The 19,382-nt window shown below is 36.2% G+C and overlaps 2 protein-coding genes across 4 annotated transcripts in view; one reads left to right on the top strand and one right to left on the bottom strand.

Moving 5' to 3' along the window:
• Positions 1-5,628, top strand: part of LOC127878345 (speckle targeted PIP5K1A-regulated poly(A) polymerase-like) — a 78,469-nt gene extending 72,841 nt beyond the window's left edge. The window contains exon 21 of the mRNA XM_052424872.1: positions 3,228-5,628. Within this exon, the coding sequence (XP_052280832.1) occupies positions 3,228-3,353 (126 nt within the window). The 3' untranslated portion in view covers positions 3,354-5,628. The remainder of the gene's footprint in view (positions 1-3,227) is intronic.
• An 800-nt stretch (positions 5,629-6,428) lies between these two features.
• LOC127875959 (RNA polymerase II elongation factor ELL2-like) overlaps positions 6,429-19,382 on the bottom strand; it is a 65,506-nt gene continuing 52,552 nt past the window's right edge. Inside the window, exons 9-13 of one of the 3 annotated variants that reach the window (XR_008047527.1) lie at positions 17,618-17,804; positions 17,304-17,343; positions 16,438-16,609; positions 12,216-15,688; positions 6,429-12,063 (exon numbers count right to left, since the gene is read on the bottom strand). Coding sequence is in view for 1 of the 3 variants with exons in the window: in XM_052420738.1 (XP_052276698.1) it covers positions 15,530-15,688; positions 16,438-16,609; positions 17,304-17,343; positions 17,618-17,804 (558 nt within the window). In the remaining 2 variants the exon portion in view is untranslated. Of the gene's footprint in view, positions 15,689-16,437; positions 16,610-17,303; positions 17,344-17,617; positions 17,805-19,382 lie in introns of all 3 variants that reach the window. The other 2 variants (XR_008047528.1, XM_052420738.1) reach the window with 2 other exon arrangements.

Genomic DNA, 19,382 nt, shown 5'->3' with positions numbered 1-19,382 from the left:
ATCGAAGAAAGCCATCTTCGTTTTGATTCCTCCGATGGCTCTGTCACCTTGTTGTGTCAGCCAGGATTCCTTGCTAAAAATCAACTCCCCTCTATGGCTTCTAAACCCTTCAAGGTCCCAAGTCTTTCTAGAACTTGTGGTAATGAAGATGAAGATAGACTCCTCTGCCCTGTCAGGTCTTTGAAGTTCTATCTTAGTAGAGTTAAGTCTATTCGAGGTTCTCATAAGAGACTCTTCATTCCCTTAAAAGGGGGGGGGGGGCGATGTGTCTGCGGCTTCTATTTCCCGTTGGGTAGCCTCGACTATAAAAAGGGCTTACTCTTCTCTTTCTTCAAGGGATTCATCCCTTTTTAAGATTAGACCGCATGAATTACGAGCAATGTCGGCTTCGTGGGCATATATTAATCATACCCCACTCTCTGACGTGCTTCAAGCTGCTTTCTGGAGGAATCAGACTACTTTTTCATCTTTTTATCTTCGTTCTCTGTAGTGCCAACAGGACAACTTGTATTTGTTGGGCCCCCTTGTGGTTGCACAAACGGTAGTATCTTCTACAGCATAGGTATATTACGCTTATCCGTGAATTAAGTTAATACCGTAATAACGAAGATTAGCTGAGAACCCGAGATATGGGTTCCGCTGTGATGGGGAGATTTTCGCGAACCTTCCCGCCTAAGCTGCAAATTCAGCATATGAAATCAGGTAACGTAATTAAGCTATTAAAACAAATTTTTCTAGTAAAATTCATTTTAATTAGTAATTACTTACCTGATATCGGTAAGTCCCACCTCCCACTCCGCTCTTCGTCTAATATTTCATATTTTTTATTAGAATAAGAGTGGATTATGGGTAATGTCCCGTTTTGGTTGTGCGGCTACACGGCACTATGTGACCGCTCTGTCCTACTAGACGGGTTTCTCAAAAAGTGTAGGATTCCTCGGACGAAAAATTCCGGATAAATTACGATCCTATCGGAGTAAATAGCATATGATATCAGGTAAGTAATTACTAATTAAAATGAATTTTACTAGAAAAATTTGTTTTATCAAGATTAAGTTATAAATGTTGCCTATGGACTGGTAACAAGGTTTTTCTTGGGATAAGACATTGTGACCAAGTTTTTGGACGCACGTTACCCAGATTGAAATTCGGGCAATATATTTTGAAGATAAACAGTCTGACATATTTTCATCAAGATTGAGTTATAAATATGGCCTCTAGAGTGGTAACTTTAAAAACAAAAAGATTTGACCTAGTTGCCTAGTCTTTTGCCGCACATTACCCAGATTCAAATTCAGCCTAAATATGTTTCATGAAGATAAACTTATAGAGGGGCCTTTTCACGGTTGAGTAAATTGACAAAATTGAAACAAGTTGTTTCACATTAGCAAATTTTCGTGTTAGTTATGATATTTGTGAGGAAACAGTAATACTGAACATTTACCATGTTCTAAAATAGCCAATAAAAGCATCTTTTTGAGATTAAAAAACCTAAAAATTATAAAGCGTTGCAACGCGAAACGAATTAATAATTTGGAGAGTTCTGTTGTTGTCGTTATATTTTGTGAAACTACGAGGATTGCTTATATAAAGTATAAAATACATCTGACAATGTATCAGGAAGGATGGTCTAGTGGTCTAAGTGGTAGAGTTTTTACTCCATAACTCCAGGGGCCAGTGGTTTGACCCCCCTGCTGAGGGTTACCTTTTTAGCTCACCTGTCACGAAGTGACATGGTGAGCTTATGTGACCGTGTGATGTCTGGCGTTCGTTGTGTGTGCGTCCGTCCGTCAACAATTTGTTTGTGTAGACAGTAGAGGTCACAGTTTTCATCCAATCTTTATGAAATTTGGTCAGGATGTTTATCTTGATGAAATCTGGGTTGGGATTGTATTTGGGTCATCTGGGGTCAAAAACTAGGTCACTAGGTCAAAAACTAGGTCACATAATAGGTCAAATAATAGAAAAACCTTGTGTAGACAATAGAGGTCGCAGTTTTCATCCAATCTTTATGAAATTTAGTCAGAATGTTAATCTTGATGAAATCTGGGTTGGGATTGTATTTGGGTCATCTGGGGTCAAAAACTAGGTCAAACCATAGAAAAACCCTGTGTAGACAATAGAGGTCATTGTTTTCATCTGATCTTAATGAAATGTGGTCAGAATGTTTATCTTGATAATATCTTATTTGGGATCAAAAATTAGGTCACCAGGCCAATCCTAGTAAAACCTTGTGTAGATGAAAGAGGTCACAGTTTTCATCACATCTGAATGAAATTTTGTCAGAATGTATTAATTGAAGCAATCTGGGTTGGGATTGTATATGGGTCTGATAGAATTGAAGTTGATGTTGCAAGGTTAGTCAGGTGAGCGATTCAGTGCCACCATGGCCCTCTTGTTTTAATTTTATTCTTGATTTTTTACTGGAGCTTTTGAGATCCAATGTTTACATTTATCAATATAAAGCATTTACTGAAAAACTTCAATACATGCCAAAATCTGTGAAAAGGCCCCTTTAAATGTTGCCTCTTGATTGATGACAAGGTTGTTCTAAGATTTGTCCTTGAGACCTGGGTATTGATAACACATGACTCACACTCAAACGCAGCCTAGATATGAGTAGTGTACTGAGATATCTGGGCATAATGCATGTGCGTAAAGTGTCGTCCCAGATTAGCCTGTGCAGTCCGCACAGGCTAATCAGGGACGACACTTTCCGCCTAAATTGGATTTTTGCTAAGAAGAGACTTCATTTTAACGAAAAATGTCATAAAAGCAGAAAGTGTCGTCCCTGATTAGCCTGTGCAAACTGCACAGGCTAATCTGAGATGACACTTTACGCACATGTATTATGCCCAGTTTTCTCAAAACGCCACTCATACTGTCAAGTTTAACATTCTGACAAAGGCTCATCAAGATAAAAATATGTGGCCTATTACGATAAAGAGCTAAAAGTGGACCCAACACATGATGCCCACCATTGACTGACCAAAATAACTGACCATGAGCACTTAATGCTGTCTTGAGATAACAATCTTTTTCTCTGATGGCTAACCTGTGTCTGTGTTGTGGACACACATGACACAGATGTGAACTTGGCCTGGATATTGTCAGGATTAACATTCTGGCGAAGTTCATTGAGATTGATTGATAAATGTGACTTCTACTCTACTCTTGAGTGCTAACAAGATATTTCTGAGATTTCACCTGGTGTCTTTGTGGTGTAGGTGGTTGTGGAGATGGAGTGTAAGGAAGGCAAGCGAGACTTCAACACCTTTTACCAGTTCACTAAGATCTACATCGAGAAGTTGATGGGAAAACACCTCGGTGAGTACCATGGGAAAGTTGAGTAGGCTGCACACAACCAGACATCTGAGACGAAACTTAGACTGCGACTCCACTCCAACCTGTTGGGCATACTTAGCTATTGAATTGTGGGAATAATGTAAGAGTAAAATCATCCTTGGTATATCATAAAAATAACATGTTTGATGTTTGATTTTAACATGAACATGTAGGTGTTGATCCTATTCAAGTACTTTACAAATTGTCTACTGAGTTACAAACAATAAGCAGTGAGTTGTTAATAAAATGTTGTTTCATAATGTTACTTCTGTTTAAGATTGACTATTTCTATAAATGTTTTTGCCTGTTACTGATATGTGTGTTTTGTAACTATTACATTAAGTACTATGTGAAATATGTTGCATTTTTATACGCCCGTCTATGACGGGACGTATTATGGTATACCCCGCGTCCGTCTGTCCGTCCGTCCGTCTGTTAATGTCGTACGCTACGTCAAATATCCTTTGACAGATTTTCTTCAAATTTTAACACAATCTTAATATTGATAAACCCTGATCCCCTTTCGTTTTTGACGGAATTCTGAATTGTCGTTCCAGAGTTATGGGACTTTGTTCGTCAAAATTTCGTGATTTCATTGAATGTCCTACTGTAGCTCAAATATCCTTCGATGGATTTTTTTCAAATTTCAACACAATCTTAATATTGATAAACCCTGATCCCCTTTCGTTTTTGACGGAATTCTGAATTGTCGTTCCAGAGTTATGGGACTTTGTTCGTCAAAATTTCGTGATTTCATTGAATGTCCTACTGTAGCTCAAATATCCTTCGATGGATTTTTTTCAAATTTCAACACAATCTTAATATTGATAAACCCTGATCCCCTTTCGTTTTTGACGGAATTCTGAATTGTCGTTCCAGAGTTATGGGACTTTGTTCGTCAAAATTTCGTGATTTCATTGAATGTCCTACTGTAGCTCAAATATCCTTCGATGGATTTTTTTCAAATTTCAACACAATCTTAATATTGATAAACCCTGATCCCCTTTCGTTTTTGACGGAATTCTGAATTGTCGTTCCAGAGTTATGGGACTTTGTTCGTCAAAATTTCGTTATTTCATTGAATGTCCTACCGTAGCTCAAATATCCTTCGATGGATTTTTTTCAAATTTCAACACAATCTTAATATTGATAAACCCTGATCCCCTTTCGTTTTTGACGGAATTCTGAATTGTTGTTCCACAGTTATGGGACTTTGTTGAATGTCAAGGAGACGGCGCTCCATGCTCATGTACTTATAAAATAAACCATGTATTCAAATACAAATAAACTGAAGTAAAAAAATGATTCAAAGGGTTATTTATTACCTTACTACTTCATTGGCGAACGACGGGCGTATCATGCGCTCATGGCGCAGCTCTTTATTTGCTTTTTATGTACATAATTGACTTGCTTTACTTGGGTCCCATCTAGTGTCACAGCAACAAAGGCTGTGTTGATGATACAATCTTTCCATTGCAACATGTGCTAACAATCATGTATACAGATTTATTTGACGCAACATTTGTTTATGTCCTTTTCATAAAATCTGGCATTTTTGTTTTATTTTAAATTCGTAGACTTAGATTTTGTGTAATGTCTGATATAAGCATTTGGACTAGAATGTTTGCTTGACATTTGAATGTGTGGTAAAGAGGAGTCACAAAAATACATGCAAATGAGTGTCTCACAACTAGTATTGGTTTCACATGAAGCAGTTCAAACCTGAAATTTTGATTGATAGAAAAATAGTATATTTTGCTTTTTATTTTAAAATCTTAATTTTTCTTTTTTGATTTATTCATAATATTCATGTACACTTTTCTATTTGCACGTGTTTTTTATGCTCCCAGATGATATATTAATGCAGTAGTTTTGTATGTTAATGTCTTCATTAGTTCATGCATTTTCTTGTTTACTTGTTATTTACTACAATAACTGGATAGCTTGATTTTGTTCATTTAAATTCTACTTTGTATAGGCCACAAACAAACACTTCAGAGCCCGTATTCACCAGTTGTTTGTTGGACTTAAGAATATATCAATAATATTCATAGAGTAATTCTACATGTTAACATAGGCAAAAGTTGCTTACGATATATTTGATAAAAAAATCTTAAATTAAAATTGGTCAATATCAAGTTGGATTAAATATTACAACATGCTTTATTAAAAAAAATCCAGACCATTATTTGTTGTCTTGTCAGTATATTTTGCATGAAAGACAAATAAGCCTCTGTTAAATAGCCAGGGTCAACCTTTCAAAGGATAAATGGATACAAAGTGCTGTTGTGATGTATTTTCTGGCATTGCACAATGCTAATAAACCATAATCAAGGATGATGTCAACCCAGAAATGTGCTTTACTTGGTTATACATGTACTCAACAGGGCATAATGCACATGCGTAAAGTCTGAATAGGCTAAGGCAGCAGGGACGACACTCTCCACCTAGACAGGATTTGTGTATAGAAAAGACTTCCTTGAAACAATAAGTTCCACAAAAGTTCCGTAATAAGTCTGTTCGAAATGCACAGCCTTATCTTGGATGACCCTTTCGCAAATGCATTCAGCCCTGTTTACCAGATTGCTGCCCTTTTGTTTGAATTCTATGTAACTTGTGATATCCTGTAAACAATGCCAGCACATACGGGCCAGGCAAGCTCAGTTTGCCGAGTACTGAACTGTCTGTCCTGGAATCATAATGTTGAATCCCTGCTACATGAAATGTGGACATTGTCATTCAATGCAGACAAAGTGATACAGTGAACTGTGCTACAACTGAAATACTGTTAAAATGCAGTCCGCATTTGCTAATTGTGGACAACACTCTTCGCCTAGACCGGATTTTAATTTAGAGTAGAATTCCTTTAAATGAAAGATTCCATAAAAGCTGAAAGTTTTGTCCAGAGTTAGCCTTAGGAGCACAGGCCAATCTAGGTACAGTACTTCCCAGAGAGAGGCTCCTTAATAAACGATGGTTATGATCTTGAAACCAATGTTCAAATGTTATTTACTTCCATTATCTGTTACAGCTAAACTTAAGATGATGTTACATGTGAATGCAAATAAAAACCAACAATAAGCAACGTTTTGCAATGCTGTTTATTAACTTTGCATTAAAAATGCTAGTTTTTACAATGTGACAATTCTCACAGTCCGTTGGGCTGGTCCGTAATCTTCAACAATAAAACATCAGGGTGCATAAAGTAAAACATAAAATAGCATAATACAATCATACACTGTGCATACACTTTAAAGAAATTCATTTTCCAGCAAAAAATGTATAAAAGTCTTTGAAAATTAAAACTGGCACAAGTTATCAGCAGTGTTCCTAGACAAACGTGACCCAATCCTTACAACAGATTGATCACCCCATCTCACACTGCGTCATCCTTGCACTTTTCTCAAAGGAGATTTCCAAAGTCAAACAAATCCAAGGTAAAAATTTAACAGATTTGTACTCCCAAATAGTGAAAATGTACAAGTTAACTAGTTTAGTTATTAAATAAGACAATAAAAAAGGAATAGTCAAGTTTGATAAAGAGTAAACATTTAAACCAAGTTTTGTTCCATGGATCTAATTGTTACTAGAGATTCCTTTATGTTGGAATATAAGATATAATATCATTCACCTCAAAGATTTTAACCCATGCTTTCCACGAGCATCTGTCAGATCAATTGGCCAGATATATCTGTTCCCATGTCAAACTGGTGCACTAAGCAATGAGTGCTTGATCATAAACCAAGTCTAAACAATAAATAAAATTCAATAGCATGTGAAAGAAAGTATCACAGAGGTATGAACCAAACCCGAGGCAAGACTGGCAGTGACGGTTATCTCTTACCTCTTGTTTACAAATGAGTAGCCTTCTGGGAAAACTGGGCTTAATACAAGTGCATAAAGTGTCATCCCATAGTAGTCTGTGCAGGCTACTCCAGGATGACACTTAAATGAAGGCTCTCCAAATGAAAATTCAGTCTAGGACTCTAGGTGGAAAGTGTCATCCCAGAATATCCTATGGGGACTGCACAGGCTAATCTGATACCACTGTGTGCATTAAGCCAAGTTTTTGCCAGAACGCAGCTCAAATAATTAACCCTTTACCCCTTAGATACGTATTTTGACCACTTAGATACGTATTTTGACACATGTACTCCCTTAGAAAGGTAAATTTAATAAAATAACTTTCTTACTAAATTCAAGTTGTAAAGGCTTCATTTCCATTTTCTTAGATATTGATGAGCAGCAAACAGCATAAAACCTGAACAGACTGTGACAGGAATTTAATTATCTATGTACATGACATTTGCTTTTCATAAACAGTTTTGAACAGCACATTTGTGTTACTTGTGTGTTAAGCTTAATATTTTCGATCAATGTTTTGATCCGTTGAAATCCCAGTGAATTTAATAAATAGTTTCTAACTGAAGTGTTCAAGAGGAATGCGATGCTCTGCCTAATTGTGTTACATTGTACTCCACGAGCACTGCAAGCTTGTGGTCTACAGCATAACACAATCAGCTTGTGTGCTACAAGCCACCGTCACACCACATTTGTGTACTATTCTCTTTGTACATACTTGATTAATGCTAAGTTTAGACCTATTTTTTTAAACTGAACCTGAAATATATGGCTTATATGAACATTGGAATATTTCAATCCTCTTGTTAGCCCAGGTCTCGGTCTTCATTTAATTTGTATTACCCTGATAAAGAACTACTCATAACATTTGCACATTTTTAAACTTAACATAGCTGACAAATATGACTTGTTTAAAATAATAATTCCATGAAGAAGTTGTTAGACAAAAATTGGTAATTACCTTACTTGGATTTAATCAATTGCTTTACATAAATTATTCTTAAAACTGATTAAATTCTTTATAACTAAATATCTGCCAATAAATGCAAATAATGACAGGTTTTTGAGCCAGCCTTGCACAGTCAAGCCCCAGTCGGTCAATGCCATGGGGGAATATCATTCAATATTCAGACTCTAACAACCAAGTATGCAATATGCAAACATATATTTACACGTCCCTTTCAATGTACAAATGTTTGTGCGCCCAACAGTGGCATCACATATGATGTTCATATTGCTAGGTTGCATCATAACAAAGATAGCCAAAAGAAATAAAGCATTTGTTGCAATTGTCATGCACCCGCTCACAACATCATATAATAAGCATCATGGTTTGAATGTCACGGAAGACCACAGATATTATTTTGATATGTTTGAACTGACTTCTCCCTCAGTACTAAGAATGGTAGAATAATATTAATATGCAACAATCCATTGGGGGAAATTTACATTTCAAACACTCAAATATAGAACAATCTCACAAACACACATAGCATACAAAATATTATAACTATGAGACGAGAATCAGGTGCCCAGAGATCTAATCCTTCTAACAACATTTAGCCACATCGTGCGAAAAAGGACCTTGAGACATATATGCCTCTGCATGGATACACTCTGATAAGAAGGCACAAAGTCCGCTCATCAGAGCCCAAAACCTATTGTTACTTAAAAGCCAACAGGGTAACTCCTATCAAGACTGCACTAATGCACAGGCTTGTCTGGAGCAACGCTGGCCATATGTGGCATCATTGCACAGGCTTGTCTGGAGCAACGCTGGCCATATGTGGCATCATTGCACAGGCTTGTGAGGAGCAACGCTGGCCATATGTGGCATCATTGCACAGGCTTGTCTGGAGCAACGCTGGCCATATGTGGCATCATTGCACAGGCTTGTCTGGAGCAACGCTGGCCATATGTGGCATCATTGCACAGGCTTGTCTGGAGCAACGCTGGCCATATGTGGCATCATTGCCCTGGAGCAACACTGGCCATATGTGGCATCATTGCACAGGCTTGTCTGGAGCAACGCTGGCCATATGTGGCATCATTGCACAGGCTTGTCTGGAGCAACGCTGGCCATATGTGGCATCATTGCACAGGCTTGTCTGGAGCAACGCTGGCCATATGTGGCATCATTGCACAGGCTTGTCTGGAGCAACGCTGGCCATATGTGGCATCATTGCACAGGCTTGTCTGGAGCAACGCTGGCCATATGTGGCATCATTGCACAGGCTTGTCTGGAGCAACGCTGGCCATATGTGGCATCATTGCACAGGCTTGTCTGGAGCAACGCTGGCCATATGTGGCATCATTGCCCTGGAGCAACACTGGCCATATGTGGCATCATTGCCTTGTCTGGAGCAACGCTGGCCTTATTTGGCATCATTGCCATTTTTGCAGTCTGGTCAGGAGCTACCCAGTTGGTAAAAGTATAAAGTAACAGAGATGAGGCTCAATTCATGTTGGTGTTATATGGAACAAGAATGGCACTTGTTTCTATCACAAAATAACTCAATATGTTTCAATTTGCTAATTAACTACATATTAGCCTGCACAGTATAAATATTGCTTAACACAAACATCTGAGCAAAAACACCATCCGAATTAAATATCTTTGAATGAGCACAAATTATTTTGTGGCAACGCATGTTGTTAGCTTGTAAATTAATCTTTTGGTTAATTTATAATGTACAATATTTACACTGATGATATTAAATCATACACAGAAGATATTCATCAAACATCAAAATTCCTAGTTGTCATTTTGCATCAAACAATCCAAATGCAACATGCTTCATAATATTTCTATATGCTGACATAGTTGTAGTAACACTAAAGTAACCAGTCGATCATTTTGTAGAAGGTTTTTTCCGTAACCAATGCCCATGTTTTCTGACATGACAGAGAAACAAATACCAACAACACAGGTCAAAATTGACGCATTTTGAACATGAGTATCATAAATGTTACTAATAAATAACTTTCTTTGTAAAGAACTACAATAGCAAATTATAAGAAATTAACAAGACCTAAAAAGGTATTGCATACAAGAAAAATTGTTACAGCAAAGCAATGGCATATTTCATTTTAGATTATCATACATTTAAATCTACGGATTTTCAATGTTATTTAAAATGAAAAATTTAATTTTTAAGATTTACCAAGCCATTTACAGCACAAAAGACTTCATTTACTTGAACACCTAGGAAATATTCTATCCTCGCATTCAAACGGTCAAACTATTACACTAGCATTTGAACACTTTTTAAGTTAACAAGTTAAATTCACACTTCAACACCCCTTCAGCTTGTTGCTATCGTGGTTGGACCACAAAGAATATTGCTTGAGCATTCAAACACACTCACTTATTAACTTTATTTCTCATGCATTTCCGAACACCTTCATTAATCATTTAATCATGCCATTGTATAAGGCAACAGACACTTGCTGTTATAGAGTCATTCATCACAATAACAATAAACAAGTATTTGAAACATCTTTCAACACATAATATTTATTAAAAGAAATGAAATTAATTCAAAAGAAAATATTTTATGATTAAATAAATAAATCATTTTTTTACCCAAACTTTATTGCCAATAAAATAACATTTTAGGCTCAAATTTTAGAATGAGAAATGTATAACATCAATGTATTTCTTTTGTAGAATATTGAAAAGTTCTTAATCAAATTAACAGGGTAGGATGACACAGAAATAACAAAAAAAAGCAAATTAAATAATATTTCTTAATGTTATAAATAGTTAATTGTGTTTCTTCAATCATATCACCCCAAACAGCCATCACAACTGAGGTACCTCTTTGAATTAAAACCGCCATCAATCAAAATGAAGCAAGAAATGAGTCCTTTCCCCAAGTGTGATTGTGTATGGCTAAATATTGAGACTATCCCATTGATGTCCTAGGTGATGAAAATGATCTATATACAAGTGTTAACCCTGCCTTCACAACATTCACACCATAAGTGTGCTACAAAGAAGCACATTTTTTTTTCATAATATAAATATTTTTTATCCGTGCTCTGGAAAAACAGGATTTAATGAACATGCAAAAACTGTTGTCCTAAATTAGCCTGTGCAGTCCGCACAGGCTAACCAAGAATGCCAATTACTGCTTTTATTATATATTTGTTTTAAAAAAAGTACCTTCTTCACTAAAAATCAAGTTAAGGCACAAAGTGTGATCCCAGAGGCTAATCTGGGACCACACTTTATGCACATACATGAAACCCTGTTTTAAAACAGCGTGGCTTATATCTTTACATTCCATTGGTTTGGAATAGCTCTAGATTTTATAAGTCAAACTGTTGGCAGAATGATATTCATTAGTTCACTGGTGCTCCTATTGTGGAGCATGTTTTGTGCCCATTGTTTACTGAGAACATAATTTAAAATAAGCTACTAAATGATAGTAAACTGAACAAAACCTTCGATACAATAAACCCAATTTTACTGCCAAAGTAAAGTAGAATGTTGCCATTTACATCTTTTGTTATATTTTTATTTTAAATTGTTCCAAAGCAAAGTTGGCATTCAATATACATGTAGTGAAAACAACATGAAGAATAGTATAGCTTCCTTTTGATGGAATTGAACCCACCCAACTTATATCGAATGTTAATATGTTTCAATAAATAAACAAGATGTGTTTGTGAAACACAATGTCCTCCTATATGATGTTTGACCTTGAAGGATGACCTTGACCCTTCACCACTCAAAATGTGCAGCTCCATGAGATACACATGCATTTCAAATATAAAATTGCTAGCTTCAATATTGCAGAAGTGACATTACATGAGCAATTTTGACCCATATATTTGACCTTGAAGGATGACCTTTACCTTGACCTTTCACTACTCAAAATGTGCAGCTCCATGAGATACACATGCATGCCAAATATCAAGTTGCTATCTTCAATATTGCAAAAGTATTCATAAAATAAGCGATTTGGGCCACATATATTTGACCTCTGACCTTGAAGGATGACCTTGACCTTTCACCACTCAAAATGTGCAGCTCCATGAGATACACATGCATGCCAAATATCAAGTTGCTATCTTCAATATTGCAAAAGTACTCATAAAATGAGCGATTTTGTCCACATAATTTTGACCTCTGACCTTGAAGGATGACCTTGACCTTTCACCACTCAAAATGTGCAGCTCCATGAGATACACATGCATGCCAAATATCAAGTTGCTATCTTGAATATTGAAATACTGCAAAAGTGTACATTAAATGAGCAATTTTGACCCATATATTTGACCTTGAAGGATGACCTTGACCTTTCACCACTCAAAATGTGCAGCTCCATGAGATACATATGCATGCCAAATATCAAGTTGCTATCTTCAATATTGCAAAAGTTATTGCAAATGTTAAAGTTGGCGCAAACCAACCAACCAACAGACAGGGCAAAAACAATATGTCCCCCACTACTATAGTGGGGGACATAAAAAACTAAATGCCATAACCTCAGAAACCTATACTAATGTATAAAATACATATCCCACTGTTTCGAAAAGAAACACTTTATAAACCTCAAGGTTAAGGTAAGAGAACATAAGAACAGTGTGATATGACCGGGAAAATGGCTTTGGTAAATACTTGAAGATTAACCACCCCTAAACCAGTAAATTTGTGAACAAAAAAATATACAACTGTCGTCTGTCAAATACAGTAATAAACACAAAAGTAAACAAGATAATATTATTGAACTGAATTTTAAATACTACCTGAAAAAAATGCTTGGTGTTAAATGCACATAGGTTTTAATTGATCTCCTATTTTGGAAGAATCTTTGTTGTTAAAAATATCATACAACTGCAGGGAAGAATGTAAAATAGGAAGTGTTAAATGTTTTTTTTTTCTTGGTAAACCAAATTAACATGACTATTAAGAAGTGAATAGTCCTTCACAACAGCAGATATACCAACATGACATGACACAGAGAGGCCTACAGGAAGAAATATGTCTAAATATTCTTGTATGCCAAAAAAAGGGACTTGATATATCTGATAAAGAAATAGTTTTAAAACATTGAAGATAAGCGAAAAATGTTTTTTTGTGAAATACAAGTAGGCAACATGCCGACTATTGTTATGTATTCCAGTAGTTGTTTTAACATTTATGTAAACATTTATGAGTAATTTACAGATGGACAGAAAGCTCATCTTTTGATTTCAGTTTTCAATTCCACCTCAAAATTAGTGACTGCAACTCGACTAACTTCCATTTACAAGTATTCATGGGCGGTTACTAAAGAAAGTTACTTCCACTTGCTCATACTGCCAGTTGCGTTTACAATCTACTTGCCCCCAACATGAAATATGGGAGCCCAAAAAGTCAATCCTTATTTATATTTAAACAAATAAATTACAAGATGTACAAATCATCTATCAAGTGAAATTACTTTTTTATGAATAATTCAATGTTTTTTTCTGATGCTGGGATCTAATTTGTTGAATCATCTATCATCATGTCACAGTTTAAAATACATAGTGTAAAAAACACATTCAGCAGGGGCCCAGTGGGCTCATGCTTCAGTAAACCACTGGTTATTAACCATCGATAACATCATACTTATTGACAACTGAACGCTTAATAGCAAATTTATATTTTTGCTTATTATTGAAGACAGAATAACTAATGATTACAATAAGTAGAATATTTTCTTCTTTGGATGTTTTGCTCTTTTTTTGTTCATTTTTGTTTTTCTGTATACATTTTATACAGGGAAAGCAAATAAAATATTTTTACATAACAGTGAAAATGAACATTACATGGATGATAACACTCGTTTCAAAATAAATGTCGGTTCAAAAACTGAACACACTTTAGATAATGAAAATCAAAATTCCCATTCTATAAGCATTTGCAAAAATCAACACCAGTACCTTGAAGAAGCAAATACTGCATGCAACCACAATGTATTCATTTTTTTCAAATTTTCTAAACTTATACTTCATACATTTACATATATACTTAACTTAAATATTGCCATTTACAGTAGATAACAACAAGTTTTTGATAAATTAAAAATAAATTAAAGTCATCACCCCAACTCTAAAGAATGTAAGAGAAACTTCCAAACAAAGCTCTCAAGCTTTTCCGTTACTCCTCATTGTCATTAAACATTTTGAACTACTTTAATAAAACTATTATTTTGATACAAAGTACGCTGTCAAGTCAACCATATTTGACATAACTTGAAACAATAACAAATGATTTGAGCAGCAAAGTAACAGAGGGGAACAAAAATCACTCGATACAACACTAAAATACATCGAGCATGGCACGTCATTATTGTTATTTACTTCCGATAATGTACAAATTGACATTGAAATGAATTCGCAATTTTAACTATAAACTCAAAAAGAACTCTGTTAATATTTGTTAATTTCATAAAATTGATTACTAATGTTTAATATGAACATTTAACCTACTGAGGCAAAATTCAATAACAAGGTAAAGACGTATTTTCCTGCTGGAACTTCACATGTCACATATAAAATTCAACTTATGAATTTAATTACCAGTTATCTAATAAAATAATAGGACCAAATTGTTTTCTCATTAAGTCTTTAGAAGCATTTAAACTTTGTGAAGAAAGAAATCTAAGGAGTTACAAAATAAAGCACAGATATAAAGCACATTGGTATCAGAAACAATATCAACATAGATTTTTTGGTTGGCAAAAATGACTCACTTATTTCTATGATGGCTTTTTTGCAGTTCGTTTGTTCTACAGAAAATGGAAACCATGATAATAATATGGTATCTTATGTTAACAATCACGTGGTTTCTGAGATAAATAAAGCACTACACAATCAATCAGATGCCACACTATAAATGCTAATAACAGAGAGACCCTTTGATTCAGGTCTCTTCAATTCCTCTCCAGTCTTCACAAGCAGGTGTTTCTTCTTTTATCAATCACACCTCCTCAGGTCACATGGTAAAAAATGTCACATGACCCAATCACGTGAAATGACCACTAAATGCACACAAATACCACAGTTCTGCTTTCGAATATATAAAAGTATCACATGGCCGCATCATCAATAAAACTCATCACATGGCCATCAAACAATCGGCATTACCCCTCTGGAAATTTCACATTTCACGACATGTCTTAACACAAACGCAATCAAACCAAACCGCAAATAAATATCACATGACCGTGGTTTGATAGGAAATGGAGAAATCATGGAGCAGCAATTCATAATAAATAAACTCTTCAAGTGGAGGTCAGAAAACAACAAAATCCAGGTGACGAGGCCGTTCGGGAGGAATCTATTGCTAAGAGATGGTTGTCAAGTACTTTTGATCGTAATCCAATATGAGCTTTTTGATATAGGCGAGTTTTTTATGCAGGTATTCAAAGCGTTTCTTTTGTTCTACAAACTTAATATCACTTTTCTGCGAGCGATATTCCTCCCGGATCCTGTCCTCTATGTCCTGAAACATTAACAGCATAACTTGTAGTAATTAAAATATAAATACAATTGTGTGGAGTACAGATAACACATTTTGATTTTGAAATGTATAACTGACAATTTAACATTTCAAACTGATTATTTTTATGTACACAAACAACAACAATTAGACATCAAATATTCAACCCGTATTTTCAACGCCTTCCCTAATTGTGTTTTTACTCATTTTCTACTCTGTAGTGGATGGGTACCAGCTGTGGCGGTCAAACAGTTACTACTTTTGTCTAAAATTGATTGCTCTTTTAAAGGCAAATATATTACTGTTGAAAGCTATATCATAAATGCATACTTTCATATATATATATGCAGGCTAAATTAATCGTTATCATGCAACATTGACACTGAGGTTTGGGGGACCCTGTGCTGATTTTAACCAGTCATAGTTTCCAGCCATTTATATTAAAATGTACGCTTTACCCATATTAACTAATCTTCTCAATCCACCTTAACAAGTAACAATGTATAACACAAAATATTGAATCGTACTCAAACTATAGCATATATACGACCTATTTGCACTGTGATGATAAACTTGTGAGAAAATTGAGGTAATCAGGCATTTTGTTTTATGTTCTTACAAAACCTACTATATCTAGTATTTTTCTTCTTTCATATTAAATGAACCAGGAAACAGACTAAAAATTGCCTCCGTATGTTTGAACCTTTCTATTTGAACAACTTAAGAAAATGAGGTTTCAATAAATAGAATACCTTAAATTCCATAGAATCCCTCTTGAGCTTATTCCGTTCCACCTGAAGCTTGACAAACTTCTGTGAGACGTTCTCAATCTTGGCATGTAGATCTCTGTACTCATCATACTCTGTGTTGAAGTCCTGCTTGTACTTGCATCGCTGGTCGTCATTCGATATCGTGAAATAATGCCTGAAGAATATACACCACTTGTAAGGATTTTGCTAATTTCAGTGTACGAGCAAAGTTCATGCATGGTTATAGAAATATACTTTTCTTTACCACTAGTTAAATTAATACTCTATCATACACCTAAAACAAATTATTTCCATTTAATGCTTTATAACAATAAATAAACAAAAACATGGTACAAGCAATTTTTTCCAGAACTGAACTGAATCTTAATAGGCATATTTGAAATGTTCCATTTCATATTTTGGGGTGTTTGTTTTGACAAGAAAAGGACATTTTGTGTGACCAATTACATTTTTTGCAACATAAATTGGCCAATTCAAAATTTTGAAACAGAAATTTTTGTAAGGAACAATACATTCTTTCAATATCATCATCAGAAACCATGGTTCATACTCTCTGGTCACTACATTACATACTGTGAACTGGCTGGCAAGATCTTCTTGTCTTCTAAAATTAGACTTAGTTTTAAACACACTTTGAATGAAGTATGGTAAAAATTTAAAAGGATGGTGGTACAATTAACTAGAAAATTTTGCTAGCCTTATCTGTCACGGTGAATCATAAAGCATAGCGTATTTGAGCGAACAAGGGTTCTGATGATGATTCAATATATACTTAGTCATTGAAATGTTACAACCAAGAGCACATGTAGGCAAGTGTTGGTAATGCAGAAAGATTTATCCGTATTTACCTCATGTATTCTGGGATGTCAGAAGTAGAATCCACAGTGTCTGAAACACACAACAGAATGAGATAACAGTAAGCATCATTACATGTACATAACTACATGCAAATAGAACAATTAGGCATGAGCATACACGTGTTTACTTTATGACACTTACAATTATTGTACTATATTATGATTAAAATGATTTATTTTTACCTTTATTAAAATCACATGAACAAAATACACAAATATGTAGATTTTTTAATATTGTGTTTGTGTGTGTGTGTGGGGGGGGGGGGGGGGGGGGGGGGATAATACGTCTCAGAAAAAGTTATTACCATCAATGTTTTCCTTCTTGTCTGATATGTCTGTGGTGGAGGAGACGCTGTTGTGTGAGAATGCGTGCTTCTCATCCAGGCCGACTGTGTGGGGAGGTCGACTGCCATGAGCAATGCGGATCTTCTTGGCGGAGTGTGTAGAGTGGTTTGTCTCCTCTATGGAACGCTTCAGAGACTCACTCTTCTTCTGTAATCAGCAATCAAACGGTTTACCTTATACTCCTTTCAAGCATTTCACATGTTTCTTATGGGTCTGAATAAATACAATCAATAAAAGGACGCAATTCAAGGGTGATACGTGTACAATGTTTTCTTCTGTTTTGTCAATAGAAAACAAGAATAATGTAAAGGCATTTTATTACCCCAAAACATGCAACAGATTAGATATGAATTCAGACCCAGAACGAATATGTATAATGCTTGATCTAGTGACCAAATGTTTGACCACATGTGAACCAGTTTCAAACTCAACCAAGATAAAAATTGGGACAAACTACGAACCAAGTTTCATGAAAGACTGGGCCTTAAATGTGTTCTAAAGTGTTCACAAGCTTTTACTTAAATTTGACCTAGTGCCCTAGTTTTTCGTCCCATATGAACCAGTTTCAAACTCGGCCAAGATATCACCGCAATTACTTCTGACCAATTTTCATGAATGTAAATAAATAATAAAAATGCAAAAAATGTGTCCTCTGGAATATTCACATGGTAAATGTTGACGCCTCATAAGCCACACCTTACGAAGGACAAAAGGTGATAAAAACACCCACGAGGACTATGCAGTGCATGTGCAGTACCTGTGAGACAGTGGTGGTGGCCTGAAGACTATGCAGTGCATGTACATTACCTGTGAGACAGTGGTGGTGGCCTGAAGACTATGCAGTGCATGTACATTACCTGTGAGACAGTGGTGGTGGCCTGAAGACTATGCAGTGCATGCACAGTACCTGTGAGACAGTGGTGGTGGTCTGAAGACTATGCAGTGCATGCACAGTACCTGTGAGACAGTGGTGGTGGCCTGAAGACTATGCAGAGCATGTACAGTACCTGTGAGACAGTGGTGGTGGCCTGAAGACTATGCAGTGCATGCACAGTACCTGTGAGACAGTGGTGGTGGCCTGAAGACTATGCAGTGCATGCACAGTACCTGTGAGACAGTGGTGGTGGCCTGAAGACTATGCAGTGCATGCACATTACCTGTGAGACAGTGGTGGTAGCCTGAAGACTATGCAGTGCATGCACAGTACCTGTGAGACAGTGGTGGTGGCCTGAAGACTATGCAGTGCATGCACAGTACCTGTGAGACAGTGGTGGTGGCCTGAAGACTATGAAGTGCATGCACAGTACCTGTGAGACAGTGGTGGTGGTCTGAAGACTATGCAGTGCATGTACATTACCTGTGAGACAGTGGTGGTGGCCTGAAGACTATGCAGAGCATGTACAGTACCTGTGAGACAGTGGTGGTGGCCTGAAGACTATGCAGTGCATGCACAGTACCTGTGAGACAGTTGTGGTGGCCTGAAGACTATGCAGAGCATGTACAGTACCTGTGAGACAGTGGTGGTGGTCTGAAGACTATGCAGTGCATGTACATTACCTGTGAGACAGTGGTGGTGGCCTGAAGACTATGCAGTGCATGCACAGTACCTGTGAGACAGTGGTGGTGGCCTGAAGACTATGCAGTGCATGCACAGTACCTGTGAGACAGTGGTGGTGGCCTGAAGACTATGCAGTGCATGCACATTACCTGTGAGACAGTGGTGGT

This window comes from Dreissena polymorpha, chromosome 4, assembly GCF_020536995.1.
Source record: "Dreissena polymorpha isolate Duluth1 chromosome 4, UMN_Dpol_1.0, whole genome shotgun sequence".
Lineage (NCBI taxonomy): Eukaryota > Metazoa > Mollusca > Bivalvia > Myida > Dreissenidae > Dreissena > Dreissena polymorpha.
Note: the sequence above shows the minus strand (reverse complement) of the source record. Positions and strands in the feature narration are given on the sequence as shown.